At 41.7% G+C, this 17,447-nt stretch overlaps 1 protein-coding gene across 6 annotated transcripts in view; it reads left to right on the forward strand.

The window, feature by feature from the left end:
* Positions 1–3,500: 3,500 nt before the first annotated feature.
* Positions 3,501–17,447, forward strand: part of LEF1 (lymphoid enhancer binding factor 1) — a 132,516-nt gene continuing 118,569 nt past the window's right edge. For 2 of the 6 annotated variants that reach the window (XM_077142594.1, XM_077142593.1), the window contains exons 1-3: positions 3,501–3,833; positions 6,248–6,314; positions 7,703–7,836. In XM_077142594.1, the coding sequence (XP_076998709.1) occupies positions 3,624–3,833; positions 6,248–6,314; positions 7,703–7,836 (411 nt within the window). In that variant the 5' untranslated portion in view covers positions 3,501–3,623. Of the gene's footprint in view, positions 3,834–4,897; positions 5,087–6,247; positions 6,315–7,702; positions 7,837–17,447 lie in introns of those variants that run through there. The other 4 variants (XM_077142591.1, XM_077142590.1, XM_077142592.1 and 1 more) reach the window with 3 other exon arrangements.

Genomic DNA, 17,447 nt, shown 5'->3' on the forward strand with positions numbered 1-17,447 from the left:
AACAATTTGTCGTGCGTGGTTTCCAGCAAAGCCCCTTTTAAAAGTGCAGCCCCTTAGAAGATTTGCAGCAATGTTAATGACAATCAGCCAACAACACGTTGCGCGAAGGACAAGCAGCCACTCAAACAGAGCAAGAGGCTTGGTGATTTCGTTAGAAACAGTATTTCCAGTGGAGGGGGTTACCAAACGCAGCAACCTGACCTCGTTCTTCTAGTAAACAGTTTCCACTAGTTATTGTACACCTCCCCCCCCCCCCCTTCTTATTTTCTCGAGCTCTTAATCTCCAGGACGCCCAGAGCTGTGCTCCAAATGACGCTGAAAGTCCAGACAATTAACATGAAGGAGAAAATGGGATTCGAATTAGTTGCAACATTTGGGCAAAGGAGATGTAGGAGTAGTCGTTCTATCTTTCCTCGGCTTCCAGAAAATATGGAATTTTCTGGTCATCCTGTGTGTCTGCCCTCCCCCAGCTCCACCCCCACGAACGTGTGCTCTTTTACTTTGGCAAAATGGTATTCTCCAATTATTTTTCTATGGGACAAATTGCTGCACTTGTTGGACGACTTTGTTTTCTCAAATTCATTTTAGAACAGGGGGTATAAATATCTGACATAGGTACTTGTTCATCTTTCTGGGGCATTGCACTCACACTGGTGCATAACTTGGAAGGCAAGTTGCATACTAGCACCATCCCATAAAACAAAAATTGGGATTCTTTCCAACCATTTTGGAATTGTCTTACAGATACAATGTAGCCATTTTTTAAAAAAAAATGTCTTGTTTTTCTTCTCTAAGGCATAGCTTATCAGCTATTTAAAGTAAACTTAATGTTTTACTCTTCCTGGCTCCCATCAGCAGCCCCTTAATTATACTCCAATCCCCAGATAGAATTTACATGCGATTACTGGCCATGCTTTATAGAACCAACTGAACTCTTTAAATGATATAGTTTTAAAAATTTCTTCCATAGTAAAATCTTAACCCCATGAAGTAGTTATCTGTAGGTGAAGTTTTCAGTGCTCATTTAGAGTATTATTAAGGTTTTCACTTAAACACTATTCCAGCAGCCTGCAATTTCCCCCAAGGGTAAAAAAGAGGGACCACCACATGGCCATGCTTATATAATAGAGCTAAAATTTCTTTCCTAGTGTTTTCCTTATTTTCAATTCAAGAAAATAGAGACGTTTCTTTCTGCACCCTGTTTACTGTTCTTGAGGCTTTACTGATGGCTACTGTATTGGGTATAATAATTTTTAATTTAGAGTGTTTTAGAGCTAAGGGACAAGATATGTGTTCAAACTTCAGCTTCGCTTATACTGTAACTTTCACAAAGCATCTCCTTAAAAGTTCTGTCCTTGTACAACTGCATCAGAGTCAGTGCAGGCTGGGGAATTTTTGAGGTTGGATTTGGATTTGCATCTTCAAGGATTCATTTGAGCGGGCACTTGAAGATGCCAGGGACTGCCCTGTCCTCCCCCTTCTTCTCCTGGCTTTGCTTTCCTGGGTACTTTTGCCTATTTCCACTGTTTGGGTTTTCTTTTTCATTCTCTATGTGGTACACACACACATGCACGCACCCACAGACGAACCGTGGTGTGTATTTCTGAAAACCTAGGAAAGATCTCATTTAATTCTCTCCGTAGATCCCGTGGACAGGGTGAAATGAAAGAGATATTGTTTAAAAAGCGGTAATTAAGATCCAGTCTTCAGTTCCTTCTTCCTGGTCCTATTTTTCTCGGTAAGCCTGGAGATTTTATTTTCATTAGCGTGTCTTGTCTACAAAGGGCGCATACATGATATTTTATTTAGGAGAGCCACAATTCTCTTTTCCTCTTCCTTCTTGCTTCCGTTCTTTCTCAGTAGTTGAGCAGTGTGTTATATTTTCCCCTTCCCCTTCTATCTGTCCCTGATTTCCACCCCCTCACCTCCCCGTCAGAGCATCTATCAATGTGGTGAGGATCACAGCGGCGGCGGCTTCTCTTTCATCTTCTTCGCCCTGCTAGAGAGAGGGAGGGAAAGAGGGAGGCGGAAAGAAGGTGGGGGCGAGACTAGCCGAGGAAGAGGAGTGGGTGGGGAGGGAAGCAAGAGAGGAGCTACTTAGACGAAGAAGTTAAGCCACTCGGGTAGAGTTCCTTGTCAATTCCACGCGGGCAAAGTGGACCTCTCCGTGGGTTACAAGCAGCTCCAGATCTTTACTTCTTTCACCGGTGGCCTGATCCTTTCCTCCAGACACAGACAACCCCCACCTCCACCCCACCCCCAAACTAGGACTCGCCCTACAGGCTCTGGGAAAAGAAAAAAAAAAAAGTCCTCAATCACCACCTCCTTTACACCCCCACCCCCACCAGCCCGGAGCGGGCAGCCAAGGAGAGCTGGAGGCGGGGGAGGGGGAGGAGAAGCGACGCATGTGGGTAGCTTTTCAGCGCCGGCGAGGCGCGGAAGGAGGAGAAGCCGTGGGGAGGCGCAGCGGCTCACCTGCGGGGCAGGGCGAGGAGCAGGGACCTGGGCTGCGCGCTCTGGACCGAGGGCCCGGGACGCGTCCGGAGCCCCGTTCGCTGCCAAGCTCAGGGTCTCTCCCACCCATCGGCCGGGCGAACCCGAGGGACGCAGCTATTTGCTTTGAGAGAGCGGGCCCCGCGGAGGCGTGGAGAGCGACTAGCTAGCTAACGAGCCAGACTGACAAACTCCGGCAGGGAACAAAGAGGGATCGGACCTTGTGGTTGTGCCGGCTCAAGCTCTGGGCAGAAGCTTTTGGGACCGAGGCCGCTGCTGTGACGCCCCGAGACCTCGCCGCGCCCTCTACTGCAGAGTCCCAGCGCTAGCCCGCACGAACTTTATTCTTGGCAAACTTCTCTTTTTCTTCCTATCCTCCTCCGCCCCCACCTTTTTCCCCTTCCAGCAAATTAAATGCGCTTTGAGATGGAAAACCGAAACGAAAGGGCAGGAAATAAACTCTAAAACGGACATCTCCAATCTGGGTTGTTCTTTATTATTATTTTTTTTCGCCCTCCAGGAAGTGGACATTTCGTTATCTTCTGATTCTCCTTGCATCTTTTCCGCTGGGGCACGCGGAGCCTTTTTGCCTACCTCCTCCTCTCTTTTCGGAAAACAAACTTCCAAATCGGCATCTGGGAAAGCTACGGTGGAGAGGTTTGCGCCGAGACGCGCTGACGGACCGTCCCCTATATTTTGGCTAGTTGTCCACCCTCTGGAACCAGCGTGCTCCACGCGCAGACCCGGCGACGCGGGGGGCGTGGGGTGGCTGCCAGGCTACTGGCAGCATAGCCCAGCGCGCGGCGCGCGGCGCAAACTCCCTCCAGAGGCGCGGGCAGCCGTGATCCTCACAGCGCGGTGCTCTTTGGCCTCGTGGGCGGGCGTCGGCTTCTGTCCCGGCCCAGCGGGAAGGCGCGGGCGGCTGCCCGGGCTCGGGCGCCACCGCAGCTGCTCCTGCTGCCGGCCGGCGGGCCCGCGCTCGCCCGCCTGGCTTCCGCCTGCTCTCCTTCCTTACGTGCACCCTTCCAATTCTCCTTTTCCTTCCTTTCCCCACCCTGTTCGTTGACCTCTTTTTCCTGCTGTCGCTGCGTGTGCTCCTCCAGCGGAGCGGAGATTACAGAGCCGTCGGGATGCCCCAACTCTCCGGGGGAGGCGGCGGCGGGGGAGACCCGGAACTCTGCGCCACGGACGAGATGATTCCCTTCAAGGACGAGGGTGACCCCCAGAAGGAGAAGATCTTCGCTGAAATCAGTCACCCCGAAGAGGAAGGCGATTTAGCCGACATCAAGTCCTCCTTAGTCAACGAGTCCGAAATCATCCCGGCCAGCAACGGACATGAGGTGAGCGGGCTGCTGCCCGAACCCCGAGAGGTGTGGCGGGAGCCCAGGGGACAACAGAAAGGAAGGGTGCAAGGACCTGGGGCAGCCCAACTGACCGGTCCTGAGAAGCTGCCTCGTTTGTTCGGGTGGTGGCGATGGGGTGAAAATGGGCTCCTGATCACCAGTTCCCCTTTGTGTGTGTCGGGGACGGAAGGGGGGTGCGCAAGGAGACTTATCCCATCAGGATCATTTGGGGGGTTCTGTGGATAAGCCGTTGGTCTGCGGGGCAGGAAAAGCTGCCCTTAACCCATAACGTTTCACCTCCGGACTTTTTGGTGGTCTTGAGTGGGTGCGATGAGTTAACACCGTCCGTGTCTGAACACCACCACTACTGAAAAGTTCTGTAGGAAGGAAAACAAAGTGTATCCGCTCGTCGCTCTCTCTCTCGGTGGATGTCTATGCAAAAGTGCGTTAAACCACCAAAAGGCTTAGGTGGAGAAGAAAAGAGCGAGAGGCTCGGAGGAAGAGGGGCGGGCGGGGCGGTCCCAACCGCCGCAAGGGGCCAGGTCGGTGTGGCTGGGGAGCCGCAGAGCCTGGGCCGGGACGCGCGTGTTCTAGCCACACTCCACGGGGTTCTCGCTGTGCCCCACGCAACGTTAGCTCTCCCCGACCCCCGTCACTTGCGAGAAGGAGGAGGGGAAAAACGCCTCTATTTGGGTTAATTTGGGCCTGAATTAGGTAGGCCTGAAATCTATGCAAAAGAAAAGCAGATCTAAGGGAGGTACGGCGGAAGCCGGAGTACCAAGCAGTGGGGACTGGAAGGCGCTTTATCAGATCTCCTGGCCTGCTTCGGGCGATAGCGCAAGTAACCCGAGTAGAGTAAATAGAAACACGTGGGTTGCCAGCGAGAGAAAGCTGGGAGCGGGACCCCGTGGGAGAGCTATTTCTGGCCGCGCCTAGAGCTTCAAATTGGCCCGGGGGTCCGGGGTGGGGGTGGGGGCGGATGGACCCTGATATTAGACACTTCGCTGGCCACTCTACTTAAACAACTGGGAGACCCTTTGGAGGATATCCGGTAGAAAGGTCCTTACCCTCAGATGATTTCACCGAAGCTGTTTCCCTCCAAAGAAATTGGAGGGTATACCCTTTTTCCTTAAATGGCATCCTTCTGCCCCTAAAAAAAAGCGTGTGGTTTCGGGGGCGGGGAAATTTGGGGTTTTAAACAACACGTTTAAGAACACCTCAGAGTTACCTTCTCTACCCAAATGGCAGGGGTGAGTACATATTTTGGAAAGTGGGAATCTGGTTCTGAGGAGAACACAGGAGCTTTATCTGCAGAATCTTTCATCCCACATGCCAATTGAGAGGAGGTCGTGGGGGGGAGGGGTGGTGCACCCAACCCCACTGAAAGGTTTGTGACTATGTGTGTACTGGGGGAGGGTGTCAATGGGAAGACACGTCCAAGGAACCAAATAACATCCAAAGCTTTTTGCAAAGCTGTTTTATTTGTAGAACAGCCTCTTTTTCTTTCTACCCTTTTTGCTTGTCCTTCCCTAGTCCATAGATTAATTTTGCTACCCACTTCACATTGTCTGATCTGGGGAGAGGACCTCTGCATTTGAAGCTGAAAACCCGGGAATTAGGGCTCTCTGTTAATCTTACAGCAGTGATAAGTGGGCATGGGACAGGCTCAAGAAAGATGGTGAATGGGTCATACCACTGATTTACACGTGGTTGAGTCTGGGTGGATGGTGGTTACCAGAATTGATATTAGCTGAGCTACCTTTTAGAAGTCTGTAACCTGGTTCTCAACTTTTCTCCCGTTAACCACAAAACAGTTCTACTTTTCTCTTGTAAGCCTCAACCCAGCCAGCCGTGGTAAGTACTAGTCCTCATGGAGCTCCAGCTGGGACTGGGCTCAGGGCACTGGCCTTAGAACCCCATCTGTGGGTGATTGGCTTGTTTATGTTAAAATGTCATTTTCAGTTGCAAAATGATATTTCGGTCTGCTTTTAATCATCTCTGATTGAAGTGAACAGCTCTTGAAGAGGCTATCAGAATGATCAACCCCATTAACTCAAACCCCTATCGTATTAGGCCTCCGTGTAGCCTTAATGTGTTTTAGGACACAGCAGAGTCAGAGCAGTACGTGGATCATCGCCAGATTTACTGTATTGTTATTGTTTTTATCATTACTAAGATTATTAAGCTTTCTAGTCCTGGTAGATAAGCACTCAAAAATATATATTGAATAAAACAAATAGCCCCCTACTATTTGGTCCCAGCCTGCCCCTCTCAGGTTAATAAAATCAGGTCAAATAAGTTGCACTTAAACCTCTTCCTTTGAGTTACCAGTGGACACATAATTGTGTCATTTTTGTCACAGACTCTAAGGTGATTTTCTTTCTTTTGGGCATGGGGATTTGTGCTGTTAGGTGGCCAGACAAGCACAAACCTCTCAGGAGTCCTACCACGACAAGGCCAGAGAACACCCTGATGAAGGTAAGACACTAATGATGGAGTCTGTTTTTCTGAACTTTCTTATTTAACATGTTTTGCTACTTTTATTTGTGTCCTAGATGTGATAAGGCTGGGCCCACTTTTTTAACAAAATGGGAACGAAAACCCAGAGAACCTATTGCTTATCTCTACAGTATATTCACATCATATAAAACATAGGGGACTGTGCATTTCAGTTGGCTTCCACATTCTTTGGGATAGAGGAAGCACCCATAATGAATTTTTCTTATTTTCTTCATTTTACCTTAAGTTCTAATTAGCTTTCGTAGTAGATCTTTGGCATTTTTTTCATGTGTTCTTAGGAAGAATGACAGTCTACATCAATATATTTTCCAGTTTATTTTATAAGAGAAATAGTCTTGAATGGGTCTTCATTTGCAAAATTGGTGTTTCTTGTTTCTGAGAGGACAGGCAGCGAATGCTATAAAGCAGAGTCTTAGATTAAAATATAAAACTTTATTCTTGTAATTGGGAACTTTGCGTATCAAACATGATAATCAGACTCCCCCCCTTCCCATTTCTGATTCTCGTTCAAAATTTTTTAATTGCATTTTTTTTTTTAATTTAAGGAGGACTGCCTGTGATTTTAAAAGATTCATGTAATCTACAGGGTTTTTTTTCTGCTCTCCCTTAATTATTTACAATTGGCCTGACCAGAATGAAGTGTTCCTACATGCAGTATGTCAGCCTGGAGAAAAACTAATACCAGGCTTCCATCTCAGCTACAAAGTAGTTAAACAGATTTAAAAAGATGAAATGCATATAATGACACACAGATTACTTTGACAGAATGATGTAAGTGTAGCACATAAAATTAAGCCTCCTGAAGTTAATCCTTCATAAATTTGGGTCATTTCTCCTATAATGCATACAACCCATAGTAAAATATTTCTTTCAGAAATCTAGAAGCACAGGTAGAATTTTCAGTTTGCTTGTAAGGGGAAGCATAATTTCAAATATATAAATATATGTTCCATGTATGTGTAGATAGATAGCTTAATATGTTTATATTACAGCTTTAGGTTTGTATATGTTCTTTCATGTGTGTGTGTATTTCTTAGTCTGGTTTGTTAGTATTAGAGTGAATTAAGTTAGATGGACAATACTAATTTTGTAAAAAATACCAGTCAATAGTGGAAGTAAATTGAAACACATGTTTTTTAAATATCTGGTTCACTGTTGAACCATTTAAGAGAATAAATACTGTCAATCTAAAATAGAACATAATAATATAGTTACAATATTTTGTAAACAAATCTTTTACGTAAAGTCTGATTTTTGTCTTAGAACTATTAGATTTTCAGATGAAAAATACATATAGAAAGGGAAGTCAGTGCATTCTTGATTGTTTGTTTGTTGTATTCTCTCAGGAAAGCATCCAGATGGAGGTCTCTATAACAAGGGACCCTCCTATTCGGGTTATTCTGGGTATATAATGATGCCAAATATGAACAACGACCCGTACATGTCAAATGGATCCCTTTCTCCACCCATCCCGAGAACAGTGAGTAACATGCTGATGCTGCAAATTATTTTCAGAAGTGCAAATTAATTTGTATTTTGGCAGATTTTTTTTTTTCAAACGCATTGAAAATGCTTTCATTATATATGACTGATCATTGCTTTATAAGGCCTGTTATGGTGAATGGCTGCCTTAAATAGTGTCATTTTTTATATCTTGCACTTGAAATCTAAAGATTATTAACAGATTACAAGTTATCGGGAAATCAATTGAAGTAAAATCAACAAATCCATGATTTTATGAGTATTTTGATTTCTATGCTAATGAGAGGGAAAATATGGACTTAATTTTTTCATTTAGCTAAGTACTGGCTTTCTCTGCTTGTAAGCTAGTTAGAATCAGATCTAGGGAAATAGCTAAATTACCTTAGATTTTACTTTGACTTTTAAAACAATGTCTTACATCACTGTTTTACCTGAATTACTTTAATGTCAGTTGTCAGGAGAAAAAATAGACTATTTTTACTTTATTAGTCAATTGTTGAGAAAATATTATTTGAAGATAGCCCTAATAAAAGTTGTTCTTTTTTTAATCTCGTGGTTCAGTTAACATGTAAAATCCCAAAAATGCAGTGGCATTATACTCAGTAGAATTTCAAGTATGCTACTTGATATTTCTCTTTTCTTAGGAAGTGGAAATAACTTCATTTATATAGTAAGAAAACATCTAAAGGACAACTTGTGTCGTATGCGTAAATGTGAAGCTGTGTTGCTGATTGAGTTGGTCTCCAAAGGGCCGTGAGAATCATTCCCCGAGTAATGGTTATGAATATCTACTGATCTATGAATATCTACTGATCCCTCAATATATTTACTTTCTTGTTAGTCCCATTCTCCTTCCACTGCCCAGCCCCCAAACAAAAATATAAATGGTCTTGGGCATTAGCCTTTCAGTCTAACTGGACCTCCTATATGTCTAGAATCCTAAATCGGAGCCTCTGATCTTTGCCTTATCAGCCCAGGGCTTTCACCGATTGCAGAAATCAGTTCAGAAATACGCGGGAGAGTACTGTTGTTAATACCTTAGTGAACAGAATCTGGGAGTGAGAAGATTCACCAAACCAGTGGAGAGCAATGGTTGACTCTCAAGAGTTACCAACAGCAAAAAGTATTGGGGGTTATCTTGATTATTTAAGCTCTCACTTGTTGAAATGGTAGATATGTGAAATTTAACCACTTCATGTGGGTACTATGGTTTAGAAGTTATTCTAACTATTTTTCCACAAATTTCAAAAGAATATGTGTTCTTTCCGGTAGAGTGTAAGATTTTTCTCATTTTCAGATGGCAGCGAAGATTGATCTTGTGATGGTTGTTATAGGACGATAGCCAATTTCACATTTTGTTTTAAAAGGTTTTCAAATATGTAATGAGAGACATGTCTCTCTGGTGCATTTGAATTTCCTACCTAAAAAGTGAATGAATTAATAAAACCAAATACATTTTTAATATTTAGAGACTACCTCCAAATAATGCTTCTAAGTTGTGAAATTTTGGGGAGCGTTTATATTTGACTAAACATACAAGTTTATAAGGTGCTTCTTTTATAGTTGGGTAGAGTTTTTTGTTTGGGGTTTGTTTGTTTTGGAGAGGGAGAACACATTTTAGATAAGGAATAATTGAAGACACTTATTATAGTGTTACAATAATCATGAACTTAGTTGGAAGGAAGCAAATTCTATTTAGCTTTGAAGTTCGTAAATAAGCTGGCTTCTGTTTAAAGGCATTTAGAACAACACGTAATCTTTCTGACAAATCAAATTTATAATCTCTGATTTGATAACAATAGAAAATAGCTATTAAAATAATTGTACGCTGTTTTGGCTGTGCATACAGTTAGTGCATAATAAATGTTGTGTAATTTATTCCTTAGAGATCAGCACTTCTCCCTTTGAAACACTATATGTATTCTTTAAAAGTCAGTATAATAAAAAAAACTATTGGTGTTTGTAAATTATCCCTAAGAACACTGAATATTGAATTTCCCCTCTTTGAGCCAGCATTCTGCCTTATATCTTTCTGTCCTTTTATCTTGCCTCCCAGTGTATTAATAACTTTTAAATTTTGATAGAATGGAAGGTGTTTATTGTTAATGTAGGTATTAAAATTTTGAAGTCAGAGAATAGAACAGTCATTCATTGTTTAGGAAAGATTTGTGACCAGAATAAGCGGTGGTAGGTAAAGAGCAGAGGAAAGGGGTGTGGCCAGAAAACAGTTACTTTACCCTGTTATTTTCTGCTTTGCTTTATTCTGTTACATTTCAGAACATATTTATATCAGGCACATTTCCTTGGGATATTCTGCAGTTTGCACAATTCCAGAAGCTTTTCAGTTTTAACCACAAGGCTATGTCAGAATTTTTTTTGGGGGGGTCCAACCAAAGTGAGTTGCCATCTTTGATTTTTAATACCTAACAGCTGTTTTTAATGTGCCCTGAGATCAAAAACAACCGGAAGGCAACCTGTCTTCTTCACCCCAAACCACACTTCTATCTTCCTGCTCTTTGCTTCTCTGTCCTTAGTAGGACTGGGTGTTTTTGTCAGGACATCCACAGTGATAGGTTTTTATCTGGGGTGTCAGGAGCAGGGTAACCATTTGTGGATGGACTTAGGATGGGGGCATTTCTGTGGCCTCCCTGTGGCTTGAATTTGCATTATAAAACAAGTGCTTGTTTACTGCATCTGTTGCCTGAGGGTGTTGAGACTAGAAAACATCTCAGGGCCCTGACTGTTTCTCTCTACAGTCTTCCATTTGTGTATAACTGCAGGTAGTCCAGAGAATACCAACTATAGCCGGCCAGCTGGCACACAGAGAAGCATTTCTGCTGGAAGCTCATTTTAACAATTTTATGTGCTTTCTTTTGCTCTTTTTTTAGACAAACACTGAGGTACATATCCTCACACAACTTTTACCTGTGACCTAAGTACATTATTATATACTCGGGAAAGACTTCCTTCAGCAATCCAGCTTTTTTTTCCTTCTGAAGGGAAATTTTAATTGCTAAATTTCATTCTTCCAGAATTGGAATTCCTAGGGGTATGAGTTCCTACCAGAAGTCTTACGCATGGGTCACTAATAGAATTATAAATAAGAATTCTTAATGCAGATAAATTGGGCCTAATAAGAAAGCATGTACAGTAATAGATTTGGTGTCATTGTGAGTTTTTAAAGCACAGTAAACCTTGCCTTGAGTCAATCTTCTTCACAGAATGTGGAAAGGTGATGCAAAGCCGGGCAAATATTTGAGAGCAAGGACCCTAGAGAGTTTATTAAATGCATATTCCCAACCCTTTTTTATTTGAACCTCACTTATCCAATTGATTGTAGGTCAATCAGTAGTCAGGTATTTAAGGACAAAATAGTTCTTTGCATCCCTGTTTCGGTCCTGGCATTTTTGTGTCATCTGAACACCATGTGAATAGTCAGCCTGGCTTTGACGTCGTGAAAGTTCCCAGTAGTTTAGGGCACTGTGGTCATCCGTGTTCGGTTTGTCCCCCACGTAACCCAAATGTTTAGCACTTCAGAAAAGAACCATCTCGTTTCTCTTCAGATGCTGGGGGGAGGGAAAAGCAGCAAACCCAGCGCAGGAAGCTGCAGCAAACGTTGCAGCTCAAAGTCATACCCAAACCACAATAACACCTGGTCAGTAGAGCGCCGCTAGCTTCATTGTTTTTGTTTCTTGTGATCTTTCTTAGAATGGATGTTTTAGGCGGGAGGTGGAAAAGGAAGATAATTTGTGTTTCTGTTTTGTTTTTTTTGTGTTTTCTTGGGGAAGTTTTTTGGTAGGCATTGCTATGAACATGTTTCAGGGGTTCTTTTTTTACTGAATTTGAGGAACTTCATTTGGTTGTATGACTGTTTTATCTTAAAGATAATTGACTTTTTTTTTTTTTTTTTTACATGGGCAGACACTGGGAATCAAACCCAGGTCCTCGGGCATGGCAGGCAAGCACTCTTACCTGCTGAGCCACCGTGGCCCACCCAAGATAATTGACATTTTGATGTCTGGTGGACAGAATTGTATCCATTTTACCTTGTCAAAACTGCCCCCCCCCCTTATGTATGTACTTGCTTAAGCAGCACAACTTTGATTTTGTCATTGGGCACATCTGGAATTAAGGAACAAAGGTGGACATGTCTAATCAGTAAGCTTCTGAATACTGCTGCATGTCACATTGTTGCATAGCTTTGAAAATAATCACAGAAGTGATCATTCAAGAGTAGCGTGAGATTCTGGTTTATATTTCAAACTAGGCTTTCGAGGTGGAGTGTCTTTATAGTTTACTACAAGGAGCTACTTCATTTGACTTGCTGATAAATTATTTGTCATTTACTGATCTAATTTGTGTTTTGAAGCAAAGCATATTTAGTTTCTCCTGTACTTCAGTGCAGGAGTAGCTATGTTTTAGAAGGTCTAGTCTCCTCGTTTGAATGTATGTGTCAGAAACACGTGTGGAAAAATTCCTCAGGGTCCCCCCAAACTCTTCTGTTTGATTCATTCTTAATTGCACTGCTAAGTTAGAAAGGATCACAGTCAGGATAATCGGTAACAATTGCCATACCCCCTCAGAGAGTTCATGGCCAGGCGTTTTGCTTATTCATGTGTCCCAAGGACCCTACTGCAGGTGACCCTTCAAGAGCTCACACTGCCCTTGTCTGACTGGCAAAGCAAGCGTATGATCCTTATTCAGACATATTTTTTAAATTTCTAGTAATTTCTTCATCATAAAAACATAAGAACAATCTAGAAAATATTCAGCAATTTCACTGAACTAAGACCATTGAACCAACCTGCAGACGGTCTTGCCCTTTGAAGTACGCCTTCTTCCTGTCCCCCTCCAGGCTGGATTTGCTTTTATCCACCCCGTTATTTTGATCCAGTCTCTCTTGTGGTCAGAAACTCACACGTGATTTCACAGGACAGAGGGAGGACCTCACAGACGGGGCCGTCTGAACTTGATCTCATGGTCTCCCAAGTGCTCTTCCATAATCAAATGAGAGAATTTGGCAGATGTTGCCTTTTTTTCCCCAACGAATCCTGTTGGATCTTTAAGCAGAACTATTTTTTTTTTTTTTTTTTTTTGCCATTGAAAACTTTTAAACAATCAGATCACTTCATTCCTCTCTGACTCCCATTATGGTTCATGTATGTATAATAGGCATGCTTGGGATTCTATAAAACTGATTTCCCTTTGATTTCAGTGCAAGACCTGGGAGATTAAGGGGAAAATGTGCCAGTACTGTAGGTGGGCCAGCAAAGAGTGCATGGTGTATTCCCAGGCAAAGCTGGGGCTTGGCATTATGTAGGTGCTGTTGTCATAGGGCTGAAGTTTTTTAAACGGGATTGTTCATTTAAAACATAACTTCTTTAAAGTTACTGCTTCACTGATTATACCAAGCTGAGCCAATCTGTAGGATGCTAGTACTGTACCAATCAGGAGACTTAGAAGTCCTTACTTTTGTCTCAACAGGTTCTTACTCATTTGGAAAAGTCAGCTGTTGGACGTCTATTTAAATAATCTTAACATATATTTTAGGCCTTGCGAACATTTAAAAAATATTAATTGTAACCTTATGAAACAATAGTGTAGGAACTCTAGACTCTGCTGTAAGCCTTTAAATCATATTAGGCATATCAATGACCCAGTAATCTCTAAGATTTGGAGGCTCAAAGCCTGTAAATGACCTAGAGAGCAACAACAAAGAGTGGGGGTTGGGGATGAAATATTCCACAGGGAATGGTGAAGAGTTGAGCAGAGGACTGGGCAGGAAGCAGAGATTGCTAAGTCAGGGAGATTCTGATGATCTGAGGACTATTTGTAGAGTAGTAACAGAGGCAGTTTAGAAGAGTATAAAGTCTCTGTAAAACACTCATTTTATACCCAGTACCCACTTTAGCTGACCTCTCCACCTGCTATTATTCTCAACTTACTATACGTAGATAACTGGCAAAGTTCACTGAAGGATGGTACTCCCATGCCTTCAGATCTGGATGGGAAAAATTGCAAGGGCAATAAGAACAAGCAACAGTTTTGTTTGCCTTCCCCTCATTTGTAAAAGAAGTATGACTGGCAAAGATGGTGCACCACAGAGAGCCTAGAACTGTGTTTTATTTTGCAGATAACGGGGTGGGGTTGGGAGGGGTGCATGAGGACTCTTGAAAACTTCTGATTATTGACCATTATGTCTACCTATGCCACCACAGGCAAAAATGCCCACAGACCGTCTTATGTGGAACTTGACTGTTTCGTACCTTTGCAAAGAATCAAAAATTTGATCTTCATCATAGTAGTTTATTGTTGATGTTATAATTACTTTTTAAAAAGATGCCTTTTGCTAGTCAATATAGACTAAGTTTGAATGAAGGGGTGGCTGGAGGGAAGGCCCTGTTATATAAAAAGGGGAGTGGTTCTAGTTTAACTTTAATTTTATTTTTTTTATTGCTACCAGCTTCTTCATAAAACAGTCACCAATATATAATTTAAAAACCCGACATACTGATATATTTGGATGTCCTTTTATTTTTTTTAAATCTTGAAAAACTTTGCAATAAAAGCTATCAACTATTAGAGACAACTGATGAGTTATGAGATAGTCACATTCAGAATAGGCCCTCGGTAAATTTGCTGAATTAATAAAGAATGTATATGAAATGCTTCATATATGTTTTTGGATGTTTCCAGATCATCTCTCTTTATGAAAACAAATGCTACATGAAAAGCAAAATCTGAGCTGGCTAAATAATTCTTAGTATTTTATTATTTTATCTTTTCTCTGATTTATTGCATCAGTTAAAAAAACAAGAAAACCAAAAGAGAACTAGACCAGGGTCTTTAATGAGGAAGTCAGAGTCACTGCTAATAGAATGCTAAGTTTCCAGGTTACAACTAAAAACAGTACAGGGAAGCTCACTGCCAGATTATAAAAGAATGGACTAGACCTTTATCAGAGGGTTGATCATAATAAATATTTATCTCTTACTCAGGTCCTAGAAACCTAATTGAAGAAAAGAAGTTGATAGGTGTTTTAATTTGATAATGCTAGCACAGAAAGACCCTCAGTAAATTTACTCAATTAATGAGGAATGCAATCTACCAGAAATGGGTTGGCTTCTTTAAAGGGAATTTATTTATTAAGGTACAAGTTTACAGTCCTAAGACCAAAAAAATTTCCAAACTAAGGTATCCATAGAAAGATACCTTTCCTCAAAAAGGGCCGATCTGGGAAGGCATGTGGTTGGTGTCTGCTGGTCCTTTGGCTTCTAGTTTCAAAAAGCTTCCATCTGTGTTAGCTCTGAAGCATTTTCCAACATGATTACCTCTTAAAGGGTTCCAGTAAGCAACCCACCTTGAAAGGGTAGAAACTTATCTCCATGGAAACCACCTAATCAGAAGGTCCTGCCTACAGTTGGGTGGGTCACATCTCCATGGAAGCAACTTAATAAAAAAGATTCCACCTAGCAACATCAGATCAGGATTAAGAACACAGCTTTTCTAGGTGCATAGCAGTTTCAACCTGGCATAATAGATAGGCTTTTTTTTTTTTTTTTTTTTTTTTGAGAAAGGTGCTTGAGCTAGAAATATAATAGCAATAAAAAGAAAACAGACTTGGAATATATTCTAGTGTCATGTGGTTAAGGCTTTGCAATTCATTTTTGTTCTCTCCCAGACAGAAAGTACATTTTTCATTAACACTTGAGATATTTTCAGCTGTTAGAAAACTCCCTGTGTTCCTTATGAATGCATGTGGCAGCATCAGTGTGGTTTTTGAAGGCTAGTATATGCAGTTATATCCACGTTCTTGCAACGTGGATAATAAAATGCTTGAAGCTTTATTAGGTGGAGGGAGGCGGTGCCTTGGAAAGGCTAAGCCTGTGGAGGAGGGAAGGACTCGTCAGATGTCAAAAGACTTGAGATTTAGTTCCAAGTCCACCACCCTCCTTCAGTAGCCTTGGGAAGGTGTTGAACCTCTGTCACCCTTCATTTCCTCATTTAGAAAATGGTATATTAATGTCTGGCTTGCCTACCTCGTAAGTGTTGATGTGAAGTTCAGCTGGAACAAAGCCGGCGAAAGGTCTGCTTTCTGGCTGTGACAGCAGAGCGTGTGTCTAAAATGGTGTCAGCAGATGCACACCCACCCAGGAAGCTCCTAAGACAGGAAGCAGCTCTTGGTTCTTCTTATCATTCCACCATGCTGACCTGGAATTCGGTCACTGGGTAAAGGCCTTGTGTTAACCTTTAGAAAATGTTTGCATAATTACAACTTTTTTGGATTGTTATTACATCTTTTACAGAGGTGGTTTTCTTCCGTTGGGTTCATTTTTCTCTGCTCTTGATTTCCTCTCTAGCACAAGGTCCTGTATAAGGGAATGGAGGGGGATGTACCAGGGAGTAGGTTTCTAAATTTCAGCTCTGTTAGCGAAAAACCTTGTATCCTTCTGATATTTGATATGAAATTGTCAGATTGCCTGATTAACTCTGAACTCCCTGAGGGGCATGAGAAAGAATATATGTTTGATTTGGAAAAATTTTTTTCCTTAATCCTTTAGAAGCTGAGCTCCTGACCCCACCACAAAAATTATATAGAGAGGGGCTTTATATAATCACAAGATGTAGAGAGGGCTGCAGGAAAGTTATTTCTTTCCTCTTCAAATTTTCTTCTGCCTTGCATTTTCCTAATTTTCTTGAACCCAGACGGATCGGATTTAAGGGGATGTGTTGTCTTGGCAGCCAGGAGAAATCAGTATTTCTCTAGCCTGGTGGAAATTTCCCACATTCAGGATCTTTCTCAATAAAGCCCAGTGAATGTTAACATATACCAGCCTGAGTCAGCTTTCTGTGTTCGGGATTCCTCAATTTTGAACACTGTATACAGTGCCTTTTAATAGTAGTGATGGTATCATCTTGGCACACTACCTCAAATGACTTTAATTAAGGAAGAAGCACTGTAATCCTATCCCAAATGCTTTAGACTTTGTCTTAGATTCCAACAAGTAGTTTAAGTCTGAGACAAAACTAAAAGTACTAAAGTGAAAAATATTTCCCATTACTATAATTGAGCTAATGATACATATAGCTGTCAGGTTGAGGAAAAGAATTAGTCCTAAACGTTGCTTAAATTGGTTTTTACTCATTTTTCTGTATACATTTTAAATTTTTTAAATGAAAACTCAAGACATTTTTTGTTTGAAAGGAAAAGAAGAAAGCAGTTAACTTTTTTTTTTAACTACTGCTTTGTGCCAGATTGTGCTAGGTAAATTACATAATTATCTTTAATTTAATCCCAGTAAGAAAACGTGTTTGTGTGGTGGGGGAGGGGCTGGTATATACCCATGTCAAACATAAAGAGCCATTCTCTGGTACAGCAGTAACCTCACCTAATTGTGGAGTCAGGGCCTTTAAGGGCAGAAAATTTTTAAATTTTCATTAAAAAAATCATATTTGCCTTTGAGAACATAAAACTTATTAAAGTGATCATAATCTTGTTTAATATGTAAAGTATAAAAGCAGTGATTACTTTGTTTTTTTTTTGAAATTTCAATAATGCTTAATTATTTTTTACCAAAAGAAAAATAAGTAATATTTTCATTACAAAAG

This window comes from Tamandua tetradactyla, chromosome 24 (assembly GCF_023851605.1).
Source record: "Tamandua tetradactyla isolate mTamTet1 chromosome 24, mTamTet1.pri, whole genome shotgun sequence".
NCBI lineage: Eukaryota > Metazoa > Chordata > Mammalia > Pilosa > Myrmecophagidae > Tamandua > Tamandua tetradactyla.